The sequence below is a fragment of the Leucoraja erinacea genome, chromosome 4, assembly GCF_028641065.1.
Source record: "Leucoraja erinacea ecotype New England chromosome 4, Leri_hhj_1, whole genome shotgun sequence".
NCBI lineage: Eukaryota > Metazoa > Chordata > Chondrichthyes > Rajiformes > Rajidae > Leucoraja > Leucoraja erinaceus.
The window spans coordinates 78,844,468-78,865,643 of record NC_073380.1 but is presented as its reverse complement, the minus strand read 5'-3'; the positions used below and the strand labels follow the sequence as shown (position 1 = coordinate 78,865,643).

At 43.7% G+C, this 21,176-nt stretch overlaps 1 protein-coding gene across 3 annotated transcripts in view; it reads left to right on the top strand.

Moving 5' to 3' along the window:
* Positions 1-21,176, top strand: part of samd12 (sterile alpha motif domain containing 12) — a 120,359-nt gene that overhangs the window by 44,330 nt on the left and 54,853 nt on the right. For all 3 annotated transcript variants that reach the window (XM_055634600.1, XM_055634599.1, XM_055634601.1), the window contains exon 3: positions 15,267-15,402. In XM_055634600.1, the coding sequence (XP_055490575.1) occupies positions 15,267-15,402 (136 nt within the window). The remainder of the gene's footprint in view (positions 1-15,266; positions 15,403-21,176) is intronic.

Below are 21,176 nucleotides of genomic sequence, written 5' to 3'. Positions count from 1 at the left end.
GAGATGCAACACCTGTCCCTATACCTCCCCCCCCCCCCCCCCCCCCCCCCCCCCCCCCCCCCCCCCCCCCCCCACAGAGTCTGAAGAAGGGTCTCGACCCAAAACATCACCCATTCTTTCTCTCCAGAGATGCTGTCTGTCTCACAGGTACTTCAGGATTTTGTGTCTACCACTAACTGATGTTGATCAACGCACCAAATGCCTTCTTAACCAACTTATCGACCTGTGATACCACTCTCAGGAAGCTATTTACCTGCACTCCTAGATCCTCTGCTCCACATCACTCCCTATGGCCCTACCGTTCACTGTGAAGGTCCAGTCCTGGTTTAATTTCCCAAAAAATGCAACACCTCACACTTATCTGCATTAGAAACTCCATTCGCCATTCCTCAGCCTACTTGCCCAGTTGATCAAGAGCTGGTTGTAATTTTTTGTATCTTCACAATCGATGATTCTACCTACTTTTGTATCATCTGCCAGCTTGCTAATTGTGCTTCGTACATTCTCATCCGAACCATTGAGACAAGCAACAATGGAGCCAAGCACCAATCCCTGAGGCAAGTCACTTGTCACGGGCGTCCAGTCTGAAAAGCACCCTTCCACCACAGACCGCTGCTTTCTTCTCGGAAACCAATTCTGCATCCAGTTAGCTAGCTCTCCCTGGATCCCATGTGATCTGTCCTGGTAAGTTGATAACTTTTGGGAAGTTATTAGGGGGAGGACGTGCAGTAAACGATAGAGCACTAAGAAATGTGGATGCACAGAGACACCTGAGAGTGGCGACATGGGTTGATAGCGTAGTGAAGAAGACAGATGGCACCCTCCCCATATAGGTTGTGACATGACATTACATGTTGGTGGGGCCACATTTAGAGAAATATGAAGAGAGACACAAAAAGCTGGAGTAACTCAGTGGGTCAGGCAGCATCTCCAGAGAAAAGGAATAGATGATGTTTCTGGTTGCGACCCTTCTTCAGACTGAGAGTCAGGGGAAAGGGAAATTAGATATCGATGGTGATATAGAGAGACATAGAAAATATGAATGAAAGATATGCAAAAAAGGAACAATGATAAAGGAGACGGGCCATTGTTAACTGTGTGCAAGGTGAAAATGACTTACAGACTACTCACTAGAGCCTCACTAGGCTGCCTGGATTGAAGGACTTTCATCATGGGGAAATTAGGGGTAGGACTTGTGCATCCACCCCTCGTAGGTTGTGACATAACATTACATGTTGGTGGGGCCACATTTAGAGTATTGTTCAGTTATGGTCGCCGCACGAGAGAAAGAATGTGATTGCAGTGGAGAGAGTGCAGAAGAGGTTCACTAGGAAGGTGACTTTCATCATGAGGAAAGAATGGACAGGTTGGATTTGTTTTCCCTGGAACAAAAGGTTAAGGGGTTACCTGAATAAAGTACGTAAGATTGTGATGCATAGATGAGGTGAATAGTCAAAAGTAAGTTAAGTGAATCAACAATTGGGCATAGGTTATAGCTGAGTGGAAGAAGTTTTAAAAGGAATCAACAGGGTATGGTTTTTTAAATCTCCAAGAAGGGTTGACATTGGGAATGTGCTTCCAGAAGAGGTGGAATCTAAACAATCACTACATTTGAGTAACATTAGATACTTAAATTTAAATTTAGTCAACTACCTTAGTCTAGGTAGTTGGAAATTTAGTTTTTCCAAAAGGTTGGGAGGTATACCAACATCGCATTTCATGTTATGTGAAGAGCAGTGCATATTATATTCATTTAAGGGCATGATTTCTTAAAAAAAATAACTGGTCATCTGCCATGTGGACAATTTGTCAATTCAGATTTTTCGATTACAGGGGCTCCCAAGTTATGAATGACATGATTTATGGAAATCTAACTTTACTATGTTTAAGAAGAAGATGCTGGAAAATCTAACGTAGACAAAAATGCTGGAGCACTGGGCAACAATTCGGGCCGAAACCCTTCTTCAGTCTGAAGAAGGGTCTCGACCTGAAACGTTGCCTATTTCCTTCGCTCCATAGATCCTGCCTCACCCGCTGAGTTTCTCCAGCATTTTTGTCTACCTTTACTAAGCTTAAAACAAAGGGAAGAAGTTGAGTAACAATAAAATGTTTCACAGTATTCATTAATGAAGCATAAATTATATATTATTAGTTCAATTATGGGCAATGATATGGTGGTTACTCCATAAAAGGGGCGAATTCTAACTAGTGCGTGTAGAGCGATGCAAAATGAATTGCCATAAAGCCGTTCCAGAGAAATCGGCTGATGAGAAGGCACCTTTGTCTTCTGGGGACTGCTTGTAGAGAAGCAGATTGCATCACATATGCTTGCCATTCTCTAAGTGTGGTAAAGGTTGTTCTGAATAGATAACTTTCATGTTCATGGTTGGCCATTTGTTGATGATTGTTTGGTCAGGAGTGTTTAATTGATATGTACTGGCAATGGGGCAATACATTTTTTACTTCCATTTTTAATGGGCCGTAAATGCAATTACACATAGATAAATATGTAATAAACATGATGAAATCTTTGAATTAATGGGTTGGACCTAAGGCAGGTTTAGTTTAGATAGAGCATGGAAACTGTCTCTTCAACACACCGAGTCTGCACCGAACAGCGATCCACGCACATTTACACTATCCTACGCACCAGGGACAATTTACATTTATACCAAGCCAATTAACCTACAAACCTGTATATCTTTGCGAGAAACCGAAGATTTCGTAGAAAACCCATGGAGAGCGTCCAAACTCCGTACGGACAACACTCATGTCGGATTCATAGCAAAAGGATTTGAGTATAGGAGCAGGGAGGTTCTACTGCAGTTGTACAGGGTCTTGGTGAGACCACACCTGGAGTATTGCGTACAGTTTTGGTCTCCAAATCTGAGGAAAGACATGCTTGCCATAGAGGGAGTACAGAGACGGTTCACCAGACAGATTCCTGGGATGTCGGGACTTTCGTATGAAGAAAGACTGGATCGACTCAGTTTGTACTCGCTAGAATTTAGAAGATTGAGGGGGGATCTTATAGAAACTTACAAAATTCTTAAGGGGTTGGACAGGCTAGATGCAGGAAAATTGTTCCCGATGTTGGGGAAGTCCAGAACAAGGGGTCATAGTTTAAGGATAAGGGGGAAATCTTTTAACCGAGATGAGGAAAACTTTTTTCACACAAAGAGTGGTGAATCTCTGGAATTCTCTGCCGCAGAAGGTAGTCGAGGCCAGTTCATTGGCTATATTTAAGAGGTAGTTAGATGTGGCCCTTGTGGCTAAAGAGGGTAAGGAGAGAAGGCAGGAACAGGATGATCAGCCATGATCATTTTGAATGGTGGTGCAGGCTCGAAGGGCCGAATGGCCTACTCCTGCACCTATTTTCTATGTTTCTATGATTGAACTCTGGTCTCTGGAGCTGTAAGGCAGCAACTCTACCACTGTGCCACCCTTTCAGAGTTATGCCAGCCCAGGAACTTGAAGCTGTTGACTCTCTCCACTGCTGTCCCATTAATGAAGACTGGTTTGTGGATCTCAGGCTTTGCCCTCCAGAAGTCAACAATCAGCTCCTTGGTCTCGCTAGCGTCGAGAGCAAGACTGTTCCCTTCCTACTGATTAGAGTGGAGGGGTAGAAAAGCGGTGGAGTTAGGATAAAGCCATGCGTGATAGCTAGATACGGGTGAGTGGGATTCAGTCGGCAGATGAAATGCCAGAGTTGAAGAGGAGATGAGGATAAGGAAAGAAAAGGATGAATAGAACTTAAAGATGGAGGCAGGGGTATGGATGAAGGGTGGGGGATAAAATGGAAATGTGTGACTCTGGTATGGGCGATGTGTACGAAAAAAGCTGGGTGATGTGAAATGGTCTGAGAAATGTATGCTCTGTGAAAGGGTGGGTGCAAAGGAAATTGAGAGTGTATTGCTTGAAATTGAATAATTTGATGTTCATGCCATTGGGCTGCAAGCTTCCCAAGCAGAATATGGGTGCTGTTCTTTCAGTTTTGTGTGGCTTCATTCAGGCAATGGAGACCCAGGACACAGAGGTCGATATGGGAAGGAAGCTAAAATGGTTAGCTACCAGGAGCTTCAGGAGACTTTGGTGGACAGGTCAAGTGTACGGAGAAACTGTTGCCTAGTCTACACTTGATCTCATTGAGGTAAAGGAAGCCATGTTGAGATCGCTGAATGCTGTAGATGAGGTTGGAAATGGTGCAACATGAACCTCCATCTAGAAGTATGAGAGGTGGTGTGGGGACGGGATGGGGATATTTGCTGTTAATTTTTGTCCATGTTTCCTGGGTATACATCGAGTATGTATGAGAGTTAGAAACCATTTCATATTTTACATGGTAGACAAATGTTTTACATGCATCCATTTGTACACATACACTCATTGCAAGCTGATGATCACAATCTACTTGCTGTTGAAAATGGACAATAAAGAGTGTAATCAGCAGCTATGGTTTCTAGCAGAAATCCTGGCTTGTGATAGGGAGTCACTTGCCACAAGAATCACAGTATTTTAATGGCTAATTAAATTAAAGGGCCTGTCCCACTTGGCCGTCATTTGCGCGTCTCGTAGATTTTATACATACCAAAATCCTGGGGAGCCGCGTGCGACAGCGCGTCACTACCTATGTCACCACGCACCATGCGTGCATCCCATGCATGTCACGACGCGCGCGTCGTGCATCGTGATGTGTAAATTATGTCTCGTAAATGACGGCCAAGTGGGACAGGCCCTTAAGGTGTCCTTGCTCTCTTGCACGATGCCACCGCCTACCTGTCTGTGGTTGTTATGTGGGGAAGCAACAGATGGTAAACATGCTGAGCAGTAGGTGGTGAGATGATCATGTCATTGCCTGACAATTGATGCAAATACATGCGGTTTATAAGCCGACCTAATTTTCGTGGAGGTTTGCAATTTCTCCGCCAATTTTCTCCATTCTCACCACAACCCCATGAACATTTTTCAGATTCTACCGCACACATAATAGGAGCAATTTACAGAGGGCAATAATCCTATCAACATAACTTTTGGGTGTGTGAGAAAGTGGCGCACTACAGGAAAACCCATGTGGTCATGAGGCATGTGCCAACTTCATACAGAATGCACGAGAGGTGAGGTTTGAACCTGGATTGCAGGAGATTATGTAATAGGCCTACCAGCTACACACATGAGGTGCCATTTTCACTTTCATCCTGTGACGTTTTCCCCTTTATTCCCTTGACTTCATTTCTTCCATGACTACTTAATGCCATAATTGGTCAATTGCTTCCTTGATATGAAGGTAATCGCACTCTCCTCTCCACAGCAATTTATCCCTTTGGAATAAAGCTCTGGTCTGGAAGTGAAGGATCCTGGCAAAACTCCAACTGAGCATTGATGTGCAGAGTAATTGTTGCAATTTTGTTCAAATGTATTTTCAGTAAGATAGACACAAAAAGCTGGAGTAACTCAGCGGGTCAGGCATCTCTGGAGAAAAGGAATGTGTGATGTTTTGGGTCGAGACCCTTCAGACAGAGTCGGGGACAAGGAAACGAATGATATAGACGGTGATACAGAGGGATATAGAACAAATGAATTAAATGTATCCAAAAAAGTAACGATGATCAAGGAAATGGTCCATTGTTGTCGAGTTAATAATGCGTTACGCAGACAATGAAACTCGCCAGAACGACAGTGAAACTAGTACAACAACTTGGGTGGGGGTGGGATGGAGTGAGGGGTTGCGATGAGTTACTTGAAGTTAGATAAATCAATATTCATTCTTCTGGGTTGTAAATCACCTGATTCTACAATTTGCTTTTGACCTCGCTGTGTTCACCCCATTGTGGACTGGTTCAAGTTAAATTTGGGATCATTATTTTCAGTAATGCTTTTCAGCACTTTGATTACATTTCATTTGGTTGGTAATTTTCTGGAATTAATTGATTCCAAGTTTTGTGGATGGAACAATCTGGATAGTTTTCTCCATTATCAGGTAAATTGAGACATAGACACAAAGCTGGAGTAACTCAGTGGGACAGGCAGCATCTCTGGAGAGAAGGAATGGGTGATGGTTTGGGAAATGTCTTCCATTCCTTCTCTCCAGAGATGCTGCCTGTCCTGCTTAGTTACTCCAGCTTTTTGTGCCTATCTTCGGTTTAAACTAGCATCTGCAGTTCCTTCTTGCCCAAATTGAGGCATAATTGTATTTGACCAATTTGGGTAAAGATATGGCTAATTCTCGAAGACAAACCTTCAGCACATATGGTTGAAGCTGACAAGGCCAGTATTGATTGCCAATCACCAACTGGCAGCAAGAGGCCTGTCTCGAATGGCTCCAAGTGCAGAGACCGTCTGGACTTGGATAAGAAGGGTAGGCTAGTGTTGTAAGGGAGATGGTGTCTGGATACGTTGCACAACTTGCAGTTGCAGGGGGGCACACCAGGGAGCAGGAATGTTGAAATGGGTGGGGGGGGGCTCAGCAGACCAAGGAGTTGGGGGAGAGTGGTGCCTGTGGATAGAAACTGAGGGAGGGGAGGTGCAGGAAGGGGATGATGAAGAGGGGGAGACGGGACGTTGTAAGGATCCTTTTGGAACGGGTGGAGATGACAAAGGCATTGTGCTGAATGCTAAGATTAGTGGTATGCAAGGTGAGGCTCAAGGGAACTGTGATCTGTCTGGGGGAGCGGGGCGGGAGCAGATGTGTGGGAAATGTAGGCAATGTGAGTGAGGCTTCTGGCAACAGTTGAGAGGAAACCACATTTCTTGAAAATGGAGGACATTTTGGAAGTCCTAGAACAGAAAAGCTTTTCCTGAGAATGGAGGTGGCAGAGCCTGAGAGAAAGATGGTGGCATCTATGCAGGAGACGGTGGGAAGAGGTACAGAGTCGGTGGCTTTTGTAGTAGTATTCATGGTTAGATTGTGTCCGGAAAAGGGGAAATGTTGGGGGTAGGTAGTTGGACTTTTCTTGGAGATGCCTGTTGCATGGCATGTCTGTGACACAGATGTTACTTGCCATGTTATTTAATGTTACTTGCCACATCAAACTATGTCTAAATATCATCATGGTGTTGCTGCATGTAGGCACAGACTGCTCTATAATTTCTAAGCAATTGAATCCCAAAGCAGTACCCTTTGGCGTCCGTGCACCAGGTTTTGAATGTGACACTGGGGACCTGTGTAAACACACATTCAGAATTTAAAAAAAACTTTTCCTTCCCAGAAAATGGAACTCAAACTGATAACGTTTGAAAACCTAAGAATAAGAGGATCCATCATCACAAATTAAGGGCAGATTATGTGTTTATTCTCCGAGTGTTTTTGGTAAGACTGCTTTGCTAATATTAACAGGCGAAGTAACTGCTATGCTCCAGACATCACATTAATGATGAAAGGAAATTCTGTAGGCTATGATAACATTGCATTTGCACCTCTTTTGATTATCTTAATAATGGTACCTCTTATAGCAAAAGCAACCGTGCTATAATACATTTGTCTTGCAAAAGCATCTTGCAAAAGTCGCACTCTTCATTCAATTCGAGGTCTTCCCGCTGCACTGCATGGACCATACTACATCGACGGGCAAGGTTAAGGATAGAGTAAGAGGGGTCTGCCTTCCAATTGCATGGTGCTTGGACGTGGTGGCTCCTGCTCCCCAGAACTGGAATATCTTGCAATGAAGTGTTGTCCCTACGACCTGCTGGGCAATTCACTCCGGTCATCCTGCAAGCAGACTACATCCCACCCCAGGCTGGTGCTATGCTTGTACTTGAGCTAGTGTACACGGTCACCAATAACCTTGAAACAAGGTATCCGGACTCCTTGTCCACAATAGTGGGACTTCACGCAGGCCAAGGAAAAAAGAAAAGGGGTCGCCCCAGGAAAAGCTAGAGAAGAGGTGGCCAGACAGAAATGTCTGAGAGTGGGCTCAACTGGGGGAGATCTCAAAAGAACTGCCAACAACTGAGTGAGGTGAAGGACATTTGTCAATGGCCTATGCTCCCTAGACGAGCAAAGGGCTTAAGAAGAAGTAGACTCGGGCCAATCTCATGTGCCAAAGTACTTCCAGCACATCTCCTTCCCAACAAGAGGCTCAAGTAAACCTAGACCATTGCTGCACAAACATCAAAAAAACATTCTGATCCACTTACAGACCACATGTTGGTCAATCTGATCACCCAACTGTGCTTCTGTTCCCTGCTTACAAGCAGAAACTGAAGCAGGAAGATCTGGTACAGGAAGTAGTGAGGTACTGTTCTATGGAAACAGACCCTTTGAGTCTTTACAGTGTTGTTTAAGAGGGAACTGCAGATGCTGGAGAAACTAGGGTTTCGGCCCGAAACGTTGCCTATTTCCTTCGCTCCATAGATGCTGCTGCACCCGCTGAGTTTCTCCAGCTTTCTTGTGTAACCTTTGAGTCTTTAGACTGGTCCATATTTAAGAACTCTGTGGCTAACCTAGAATAACATACCACATCTGTCACAGACTTGATCAGCAGGCGTGTGGGGGATGGTGCACCAAAGAAGATGATATGTGTATTCCCCAACCAGAAATCTCCGTTGAACTGTGACGTCCACTCCAGGTGAAGTACCAGTCTGCAGCATTCCAGTCAAGTGATCTTGAGCAGTACATGAAATCTGTTTACAACCTTCGCAGAGCCATTAAGGATCAAGCTGGAGTCTTGAGCAAGTGCACGGATACATGTAGATTGTGGCAAGACTTGCAAGGTCTGAGGGGCTACAAAGTGGAGGTTGGCAGTATTGTTGGAAACCATGTTTTTCTCCCCGATTAACTCAATGCATTCTATACCTGTGTGGAACAGAATGCCAGTGTAGGAATGTCACCCACCCCACTGGTCTATGGTGCACCTGTACCAATAGTTGCAGTGGCATATGTAAGATCGGCCTTCCTGAGAATGAATCCATGGAAAGCAACTGGTCCGGATGGAGTCCCTGGCCGCATCTTCAGGACCACTGCTGATCAGCTGGCAGAGATATTCATAAACATCTGAAACCCCTCGCAACTCAATTCTGAGGTTCCCACCTTTTTGAAGAAGACCACTGTCATCCCAGTGTCAAAGAAGAGTACGGTAATGTGCCTTAATGACTAATTCAGTGGCTCTGACGTCCATCTTCATGAAGTCCTTCCAAGGACTGGTGATGGCGACAATACATGATGACAATTGAGCCAATTACAGTGTATAGATACACAATAAAGGGAATAAGGTTTAGTGCAAGGTAAAGCCAGTAAAGTCCAATCAAAGATAGGCCGAGGGTCACCAACTAGGTAGATAGTAGTTCAGGCTTCTCTCTAGTTGTGGTAGGATAATTCAGTAGCCTGATAATAGCTGGGAAGAAACTGTTCCTGAATCTGGAGGTGTACGCTTTCACATTTCTAAGCCTTTTGCCTGATGGCAGAGGGGAGAAGAAGGAGTGGCTAGGATGTGACACAACCTTGATTATGCTGGTGGCCTTACCGAGGCAGCGTGAGGTATGCTGGGTGATCTTGGCCCTAAACTCCTCTCTGGAACACCTAGACAACAAGGACTTATGAGACTCATTGTCATCAACGAGAGCCATAATCTCACCCAAATGCATTTCCAAACCAGTGAGCACCTTCACAACAATTGGTAATGCCTCCTTCACGATAATTGCCTAGCAAGGATGCCTTTTCAGTCCCTTACTGCACTTCCTATACACACGATAGTATGGCCAACTTTGGCTCTAACTCCATCTGCAAGTTTGCACGTGGCCCCACTGGCGAGGGCCAGATCATGAACAATGATGAGACAGAGTACAAGAAAGAGATAGAGAACATAGTGATGTGGTTCAGGACAATAACCTCTCTCTCAATGTCAGCAAGAGAAAGGAACTAGTTACCTATTCAGGATGCTTGGTGGAGTTCATGGAATCAATGGTGCAGACAAATGTAATAAAAACACAATGCTGGCTTACACCAAGGATAGACACAAAAAGCTGAAGTAACTCAGCGGGACGAGCAGCATCTCTGGAGAGAAGGAATGGGTGACATTCCGGGTCGAGACCCTTCAGACTGGCTAGGGATAAGGGAAATGAGACATATAGGCGATGTAGAGAGATAAATAACAATGAATAAAAGATATGCAAAAAAGTAACGATGATAAAGGAAATAGGCCGTTGTTAGCTGTTTGTAGTGCGACTTGTGTGGGGGTGGCTTATATCAAAGATGGACACAATGTTGGATTAATCCAGCGAGTTAGGCAGCATCTCTGGTGAAGATTAACAGGTGCTGTTTTAGGTCAGGACCCTTAAGAAACGTTGCCTATCGACTTTCTCCTGAGTTGCTGCCTGTCCGGTTGAGTTACTCCAGCACTTCGTGCCTATTAATAGTGCAGAGTGGAAACTGTTGAGAGCTTCAAGTTCATGGGCATTAATACAAGAGACATTTATTTGTCACATGCACCAATTGGTACAGTGAAATGTCTTGTCACCATGCAGCCATACGAATAATAAAGAGCACAGAACACGATAGACTTTAACACAGACATCCCCACACAGCGGAATCAAAGTTTCCCACTGAGAGAAGGCTCTAAATTTCAGTCATCCTCCTCCGTTGTCTTCCGTTGTTCACCTGTGGTTGGGGGGGCTCCCGAACCCCTCGCAGTAGCTGCCATGGGCGGCCCGATGTTCAGGCTCTAATATTACGGAAGATCTGTTGTGGACCACCCGCACTGATGCGACAAGCAAAAAGGCACACCCATGCCTCCACTTCCTGAGGAGACTGAGTAAATTCTGTGCATTTCCAGTGACTTGTACAAACTTCTACAGATGCACCATGTCCCTATTCCTCCCTTATCACCTCCATCCAGGGTCCCAGAAGTCTTTCCAGGTGAGGCAGAGGTTGACATGCACCTCCTGTAGACCTCATCTACTGCGTCCAGTGTTCCCGAAGTGGCCTCCTGCACGTCGGAGAGACCAAACAACTTGGTGACTGTTTAGTTGAACACTTGGTGCTCAGTCTGCCGAGGCCTACTGGATCGCCCTGTTGCAAACCGTTTTAACTCCCCTTCCCATACTGACTTTTCTGTCCTGGACCGCCTCCATTGCCAAGTGATCCCACACACAAACTAGTGGAACAGCACCTCATAATCCTCTTTGGTAGCTTGCAAGCCAGCAGGATGAACATTCAATTTCCAATTTTAGGTAACCTCTATGCCACACCCACTTATTTGTACCCCCCCACCTTCCCCTACATTCCTTCCTTTGACTTCAAAATTCTTTACTCTTCAATCCTTTTATCTCATCCCTTCTGTTTTTTTCATTTCCCCCTCCCATAATATCTAAAGGGTCCCGGCCTGCAGGTCATGCTACCTGACTCACTGAGTTACTCCAGCACTTTTTGTCTTTTTTTGTAAATCAGCATCTGCAATTCTTTGTTCCTAGATTTAAAAATATATGGTCAGGTTGCATCAGCTTGGTTTGGGAGCAGTTCTGCCTTAAGTGGCTGTCCCACTGAGGCGATTTTTTTTCGGGAGAGCCGGAAAATAGGCTGTCGCCACATGGTCGCTGGGTGACGCCTGTATTGTCGTGAGTTGTCTCCTGAAGTGTCGTAACTTTTTTTCTTGTTGCCGCTGGATTTTGAAATGTTCAAGACCTTTCGGCGACAGTGAGCTTGACGTTGCCTGTCTTTTCCTGTCGTAGGTTGTCGCCAGGGTGACGCCAGGTGACGTTGGTTATGGCCGGTGCTGGGTTAGATGAATTCCATTGGTGACAACCTACGTCATCCTACGTCAACCGGTGATAGGTACCGGAGACGGAATTGTCTTCAGTTGTTGCCGACAGGATTGTTGCTTGTCGTATCTTGTCGTGGGTGGACGTGGATTGCCTTCGGTTGTCATAGGTTGTCGACTGTGTGTCGACTGTGTGGCTGTCGTAGGTGTGGTCGTAGGTGGACGTCCCAAGCTACAAGAAATTATGTTGACATAGCTTGACGTCGACTAGGTGGTAGTTTGTCATAGACATTGTCGTAGGGTGGGACCAGAAAGCCGGTTTTTCGGCGTCCCGCTGTAACTGTCACCGGCAGACGCCCAAAAAATCTCCCAAGTGGGACAGGCCCTTAAGACTCCAAGAAATTGCAGAGTTGTGGATGTAGCCCAGTCCATCACACAGGCCGGACCTTGGACCACTACTCCATCTACACTTCATGCTGCCTTGGAAAAATAGCCAATCTAATCAAAGACTTGTCCTGCCCCAGTCATTCCTCCTCTTCCCTACTCCTGCCTGGCAGAAGGTACAGAAGGCTGAAAGCATGCACTGCCAGACTCTGGAACAGATCCTTTCACTCTGTTATCCAAATGGTCCTTCCAGAAGCTAGGAAACTGTTTGAATGCCCCTCTACCCAATTGTGGACATTTGACTTTGCCTGTGGGACTGATGTGCTACAATGCTGAGAATTATATTCTACACTCTATCTCCTCCTTTGCTCTATATATTGTACCTGAGTTTGACTTGATTGTATTAATGTATGGTGCAGCTGATTTCAAGGTTTCAAGGTCAGTTTATTGTCACATGTACCAGGTAAGGTACAATTAAATTTGTGTTACCATACAGCCATACTAAGTGAAAAGCGACAAGACACACAACCACATAAAAGTTAACATAAACATCCACCACAGTGGATTCCACATTCCCCACTGTGATGGAAGACAAAAAAGTTCCATCTTCTTCATCTTGTTCTCCCATGGTCGGGGCAGTCAAACCATCCTCAGTCGGGGCAATCAAAGCCCTCACAGCCGACGATCGAAGCCCCCGTCGGGGTGATCGAAACTCCTTCGTCGGGGCGGTTGGAAGTCTCTGCAGAATGGAGCTCCCGAGTCAGCCTCTTCTTACCAGAGACTGCGGGTTTCATGATGTTAAAGTCCACAGGCCCCACGGTTGGAGCTTCGATCCCCGGTAAAGGGATCGCAAGCTCCACGATGTTAAAGTCCTGCACACTCCCACGGCTTGGAGTGCTCGTTGGCCTACAGGATGCATGATGCATATTCAAGACCTAATTTGAATACATGTGACCCTGAAGTTACAGCCATTTGGGTTATAGAAGTTCATCCTTGCAGAATTAACAAGCATTGCCCAGAAATTTGGAATACGAACTCTGAAGAAGGGCCTTGACCTAAAACGTCACCTTTCCATGTCCCAGAGATGCTGCCTACTCACCCGTGTTGCTCCAGCACTTTTGCTTTTGTGTTCTACCCAAGATTCCAGTTTCTTGGATCTTCATTCATAATGTCTTCAGAAAGTGTACACTAACCTCATCTGTAAACGGTGGACTGTCACTGGTTACACTAAGAACTTCGGTGGGGGTGGGTTTGCACTAGTATTGATGTTATTAATTTATTTAATTAAAATTTTAATTTATGCCCTATCTGTTTGAGAAGCTGCAATGACCCAAATACATTTGCTTAGTCGCTTATGCTGTTGTATTAATCATTGGCATTTTTATTTATTTATTTATTTATTTCGAACAGAATAAAAAGCATATGTGAAACAGCGTACAAAAAACTAAACAAGAATATTTATAAAGTGTCATAAACAATATCTATAAATAAATGAAATTGTATGTGGCCGAAAAGGAGCAGGAAGAAGCCAAAGCTTATTAATTCCCACCCCTTATTCAACTGCTTATAATTGTCTTATACAAATTTAGCAGCTATATGTACACCATATGTACACCAGCAGTTATATGTACACCAAATTATTTACATTTACACACTAATCAATTATTTACAAAGCCATACAAAAAAGAGAGAAAAAAAGAAAAAAGAAAAGAAAAAACCCTCATATATAGTATCTTAGTCATATATATATATATATATATATACCCATCACCCTATAATCACCCTTCCCAATACAATCAGTATAACAAATATCCCACTCACAATCACCTATCATCATCCCAATATCCTTTTTAAAAAAGTGTTTTTGTACATCTTTTTAAACTGAATTATGTTTGTGCTAAGTTTTATCTCCTGTTCCAGACCATTCCACAAATTCACACCACAGATTGCTATGCGCATACTTTTAGGAGTTGTTCTGACATTGATTTTCTTTTAATTATGTTCCCCTCTCAAATTATACCCTCCCTGTCTTTCCATAAACAGATTTTGTTATATTTCTTGGAAGTAAATTATTTCTTGCTTTGTACATGATTTGCGCAGTCTTAAATTTAACCAGATCGGTGAACTTCAGTGTATGTGACTTTAAGAATAATAAATTGGTATGTTCAAGACATCCAACGTTATTGATAATTCGTATTGCTCTTTTTTGTAATGTGCATAACGGCTGTAGGTTGGTTTTGTAGGTGTTACCCCATATCTCCACACAGTAACTCAGATATGGCAATATGAGTGTATTATACAGAGTATGTAATGATTTGTGGTCCAGAATGTGTCTTGATTTTCCCAATATTGCTATAGACTTTGCCAGTTTTGCTTTGACGTGGTTTATATGTGGTTTCCAGCAGATTTTGTGGTCTAAGATCACACCAAGAAATGTATTTTCATATACTCTTTCTATACTTATGTTATCTATTTTCAATTGTACTTGAGGGTTTGTTTTATGTTTTCCAAATAGCATAATCTATGTTTTGCCTACATTTAGATACAATTTGTTGACATCAAACCACTGTTTTAATTTATTCATTTCTGATGTGATGACCTCCAAAAGCTGCTTCAAATTGTCACTGGAAAAAAAATATTAGTGTCATCATATTTTGTTCATTTTCACTACTTCCATCTGGTTTAATGATCTCATTTATTCCAATATCCTTTATCCTGTTACAGTTGTTTGTTGAGCTGGCCCTCCACATGTTCATTAATGTTGTGTTGAGTTTACATTTTCTCCCTGTGACTGTGTGGATTTTCTCCGGATGCTCTGGTTTCCTCCTACACCTCAAAGATGTGCGGGTTTAAAGATTCATTGGCCTCTGTAAATTGCCCATATTGTGTAAGGGGTGTATGAGAAAATGGGATAACATATAACTAATGTGAAAGGAATAACATAGAACTAATATTATTAGTTTATTATAAGGAACATAATAAACATGGAACTAATAGGGTCTTTGGCGATAGAGCAAACATAGCAATGAGTGATTGATGGTCAGCTTGGACTCAGTGAGCCAAAGGCCCTGTTTCCATGCTGTATCTCCAAACTAAACTAAAACATTAGGTTGCTAAACTGTCTTTGAAGAACAGCTATGTTTGGTTTAATATAATGTGATGTTAATATTAATGGAGGGTTTTTTTTTCCAGTCAAATCCTGGTCAAGTGAAGCTCAGCAAACCAGTAGCTCTGTGGACTCAGCAGGAAGTTTGTAAATGGCTGAAGAAGCACTGTTCCAATCAGTATCAGACCTACATCGAGTCCTTCAAACAGCATGATATAACAGGTAACGTAACAATCTAATGAGTGGGGAAAGAACGCCGCATTAAGGTACATCATGATTGGTCTGAAGAAGGGTCTCGACCTGAAACATCACCCATTCCTCCTCTCCAGAGATGCTGCCTGTCCCGCTGAGTTACTCCAGCATTTTGTGTCTACCTCATGATTGAAGACGTTAGTACTTTCCTATGTTATTCTTTCTCCCAGTGTACCTATCCAGCTCGCATCAAGTCATCTAACAATTTGCTGAGTGTAGATGGCTTGGGTATCATTTCACCTCTCTTGGATTGTCTAGCAGTTGCTGCTAATGCTGATATGGAGGTATTTCCCTGATACCTCCCATGCAATGGTCATGATGGAAATTGCATATGGCGAGTGTGAACTGAGTGCAGCTGCTATTTTGCCATGGTTCAGTTTGTATTAGTCACCATTTCTAAATTTGAATTTCACTAGATCATGGCAGCTTTGAGGAAAACTTTTAATTAAATTGTTCACAATTATTTTACAGAATGATTCTCTGAAATATTTTGCCCAAAACTGTAGATTTATTATAACTGATGTGTTTCTAAGATTGAGGTACCCAGATTTAAATAACGTTAGTTCCTCTCTGTAACGCAAGTCGGGGCCTGATCAACCCCAGCTGGGTCGCCTGGGCGAGGGTGTCTGATGTTGTGAGACCCAAATCACCCGATAATCCCAGATTACATCGAGGATCCGTCCCAGCGCATCTAGAAGATGTATATTTCACACTGGAGTCTGGCTCAGCCAGTGGCACCTAGGAATACACTGGGTGACAACCACAAATAATTTGGTGACTACTGGAGAGACAATTGACAGCACGGATAGACGGCACCCAGGACAGGCTGGGTTAGCATCCCTAGTCTGTGTCTTTCATGAGAAAGACACTCAATAAAGCTATGCAAAGGCCTAATGAACCACCGTGGCCTAAAAATCCATCGGGCAAGAATGAAATGCTCGGGGAAGGGGAAAGAGGTGCAGCGCACTGGCCTTGAACCTGGTGAGACGCATGAGGACAGGACTCGCCCCATAGAGCCCAGTCCCTCCACGTACAAGAATCTCCCAACCCCTACAGAGTAGTTACTAAGATGGCTGATCCATGGGCGGTTGCTGCTGGGACGCAAGACGGGGCCTGATCAACCCCAGCTGGGTCGCCTGGGCGAGGGTGTCTGATGTTGTGAGACCCGAAACACCCGATGACCCCAGGTCACATCACTGGGGATGCGTCCCAGCGCATCTAGAAGATGTATATTTTTTTCACACTGGGTGATATTGCTTGTGTAAAGCCCTACGTATATTCAAGTTTATCAAACTTTCCCTTTTTGTGGATGGGGTCACATTGGGGAAGGGTAGAAGATCTATGCATGCATTGATGCAAGTTTCTACTTTCAAGAGACGGGTAAGCAAGTAATTGTACTTCGTTTTCTATCATGTTCATTATTTATAATTGGGTAAGCATGTATGTAAAAAACAAATTGTGACTAGGGCAGGCCACTTGGCCCCCCAAGCCTGCTCCATCATTTATTGAGATGATGGCTTGTACACCACTATAATGGGCCAATATTAAATAATGAGGAATACAGAGAAAAGATTGAGAACCTTATTAACCTGGAGCCAAGGCAACAATCTTATAAACAATCTTTAAACTAATGTGGCAGGGGGATGGGTACAAGAGCAGAGAGGCAGGGGGGTGTAAAATGAGGGTAGAAGAAAGAGGTAGCAAGGTGAAAAGTAAAAGTGGCAGAGACAAAACCAGGGCAAAAATCAAAAAGGGCCACTTTTCAACATAATTGTATAAGGGGTAAGAGAGTTGTAAAAACAAGCCTGAAGGCTTTGTCTCAATGCAAGGAGTATTCGTAATAAGGTGGATGAGTTGAACGTGCAGATAGCCATTAATGATTATGATATAGTTGGGATCATGGAGACATGGCTCCAGGGTGACCAAGGCTGGGAGCTGAACATCCAGGGATATTCAATATTCAGGAGGGATAGAGAGAGAAAGGAAAAGGAGGTGGGGTAGCGTTGCTGATTAGAGAGGATATTAACCCAATTTTTTTTTAAAAATTAAAAAAAATATTTAATATAATCTTTAAATATCTGCCTAAGAATACTACCTATTCATCCTTCACCATTTTGCCTTAATAGATATGTATATAGCGCCTCAGAATTGTGCACCTATCTCTCCCCCCCCCTCCCCCTTTTGTTTTGTTTTCTGTTTCTTGTTTTTTGTACTAAATTATATGTATGCACTGAGTACGAGTTGCTTTTAATCTCATTGTACATGTATAGTGACAATAAATGGCATATCTATTTCTATCTAAATGGTGGCCGATTGGGGAAAGGGGGAGATGCAGCGAGACCTGGGTGTCATGGTACACCAGTCATTGAAGGTAGGCATGCAGGTGCAGCAGGCAGTAAAGAAAGCGAATGGTATGTTGGCTTTCATAGCAAAAGGATTTGAGTATAGGAGCAGGGAGGTTCTACTGCAGTTGTACAGGGTCTTGGTGAGACCACACCTGGAGTATTGCGTACAGTTTTGGTTTCCAAATCTGAGGAAGCACATTCTTGCCATAGAGGGAGTGCAGAGAAGGTTCACCAGACTGATTCCTGGGATGTCAGGACTCTCTTATGAAGAAAGACTGGATAGACTTGGTTTATACTCTCTAGAATTTAGGAGATTGAGAGGGGATCTTATAGAAACTTACAAAATTCTTAAGGGGTTGGACAGGCTAGATGCAGGAAGATTGTTCCCGATGTTGGGGAAGTCCAGGACAAGGGGTCACAGCTTAAATATAAGGGGGAAATCCTTTAAAACCGAGATGAGAAGAACTTTTTTTACACAGAGAGTGGTGAATCTCTGGAACTCTCTGCCACAGAGGGTAGTTGAGGCCAGATCATTGGCTATATTTAAGAGGGAGTTAGACGTGGCCCTTGTGGCTAAGGGGATCAGAGGGTATGGAGAGAAGGCAGGTACGGGATACTGAGTTGGATGATCAGCCATGATCATATTGAATGGCGGTGCAGGCTCGAAGGGCCGAATTGCCTACTCCTGCACCTAATTTCTATGTTTCTATGTTAATCTTGTCAGTCAATGTCAGCAAGACAAAGGAGATGATGATTGACTTCAGGAAACAAAACAGTGCACACACCCCAGTATATTTTGGCGCCAAAGATCGAAAGCTTCAAGCTCTTATGGGCTTGTCCCACTTGGCGATTTTTTTTTTTTAGGTAACTGTCGGCGACAGTCATAATCGTAGCAGGTCGCCGAAAAAACAGCGACAATCTACGACAGCGCCTACGTCAGGAGAAGTCAAGCTACGCTCATTGCCGTCAAACCCATTGTCGGCCAGAAAGATGCTACGACTTTTTGCATGACTGAGGAGATGACTCCCGGCAGCCACCGGCGAACATGTGGCGACAAACTAGTCGCATGTAGTTGCCTAAAAAAATTGCTTAAGTGGGACAGGCCCATTAGGAATAAAGATCACCAGCAATTTAACCTGGACCGACCGCATCAAAGCTATGGCTAAGAAAGCACACCAACGCCTCCACTTCCTTAGACGTTTTTGCTTTAAACTTCACCATCCTCACCAACTTCTACAGATGCACCACAGAAAACGTTTTATCGAGATGCAACACAGCCTGGTTTAGGAGCAGCTCCCTCCAAGAACGCAAGAAATTAGAGTTGTGGATGAGGCCCAGACTCTCACGCAAACCACCCTCCTTTCCGTTGATTCCATCCACACTTCACGCTGCCTTGCAAGGCCACCAGCGTAATCAAGGACCAGTCTCTTGTCACTCCCTCTTCTCCCTGCTTCCATCAGACAAGAGGTGCAGAGGTTTGTTAATGTATACCTCCTGATTCAGGAACAGTTACCTCCCAGCTTTTATCAGGCAACTAAACAGTCCATTCATCAGCTAGAGTACGATCCTGACCTCATTGGAGACCTTACAACTATCTCTCATTGGACTTTATCAGACTTTATCTTGCACTAAATGTTGTTCCCTTTATCTGTGCACTCACTGGATTGTCACCTTGTCGTGGTGGAGAAGCTTGTGTGGCCCTGAGATCCTGAGAGCGATGCAGTCTGGAGCTATGCTCCTGGTAGGGTCACCCATGGCAGTAAGTTTGAGGGGGTGGTCTCTGACAAAGAGCAATCCAACCAAGCCCTCAATGGCAGAAAAGGGTCTCCGGTCATCTTGGACTCCATGCCACTGGATCCTGTCCCAGATCTGTCAAGAACGTTGTGGTGGCTGGCTGTGCACTAGTCTCCCTACGTTAAACAAAGTCATGCACTGGCATCCTCCATATAGGGAATAACACCCGTGGTCAGCCATGACTGAAGGGGTCCTAAGAAGAAAAAGTATCTGTGGACTGTAGACAGGTTGATTGTAATCAGTTATAGTCTTTTAACTGGATAGCACGTGAGCAAAAGCTTATCGCTGTACCTCAGTACAAGTGGCAACAGTAAACTAAACTATATTATAACCTCAATTTCACATTCCCAACTACATGTGGGGAAGAGAATTTACATCTGGCTCAGTTGTTCAATTTTTTTTCCAAATAATCGACCCTGCTTGGAGTTTTTCTGAAGAGGAAAGTGCTCGCCAAATTCTTTCTGTAAAGATTCAACATTTTATTTTTCAATCAAGCCCCCTCTCCCTTTTCCAAAAATTCTGCTGATGCAAGCCTAGCCTGCCCAATCTTTCTTCATAGGTGGCCCATTCCAGCTGCTGTCTAATAAACCTTTGAACTATGACCAATGCGTTAAAACCTTTCCTAAATAAAGGCACCAATAGTGTACACAGTACTTCCAATGTGTTCTCATCAAAGATCTCTATAACTGCAGCATAATTTCTCTACATTTGTATTCAATTTGCTGGCAATAAACGATAACATACTGTTAGCTAATGTTCAGCATTAATTGTGTATAATTGTGTTCTTGTTTTTCATGATGTTGTATTCAATGGTATTTAATGGAAATTGTGTATAGCCCAAATTCCCTTTCAATAACAATTTTCACCTGCAAGAAGTGAATTCTTAGTAATTGGAATCCACTTTATATTTTGTGTGCCAATGCTTTGTATAGTGCTAATAGGGTCCTTTTTTAAAATATCATAATTTAAAAACAAATGTATAATTGAATAATGCATAAAGAAACACTATGAATCACCTGCCCAAATTGCAATAATCAGGTTGTCAGCTTCCAATGAAGCACTTGGCAATTAGACAGCAGCAACATAGCGGCTATTGGGGAAATAAGTTGCAGGGAAAACGAAGAGTGCTCCCAGATGTGGAGATTAATTCACTGAAGAGTTTAACTGGATGATGTTACCAGGATCCTCTCCGCTCTCCAACTAGTTTGACTGTCCTCCTGATTATATTTTGCTTTGTATGCCTCGTTGTCACCTTCCCCTAGCTAACAATGATCTATTCTACATTCTCGTTGAACTTCGTCCCCTTTGATCTCTCATTTTCACACCTTACCCTTCCATATCTCTCGTTTCCCTCGGTCTGAAGAAAGGTCTCAACACAAAACTTTGCCCATTCCTTCTCTCCAGAGATGTTGCCTGTCCCGCTAAGTTACCGCAGCGTTTTGTGTCTATCTTCATTGTCACCAGGAAGTATGACCAATGAACTGGGGCCGAAAAAATTGCCAGGGCCACTGAGAAAAGCCTGCTACAGTATATGTCAAGTTGTTCTTACCCCCCCCAATCCCCCTATGGAGCAATGTAACAAAGAACTTCATGATCTTGCAAATT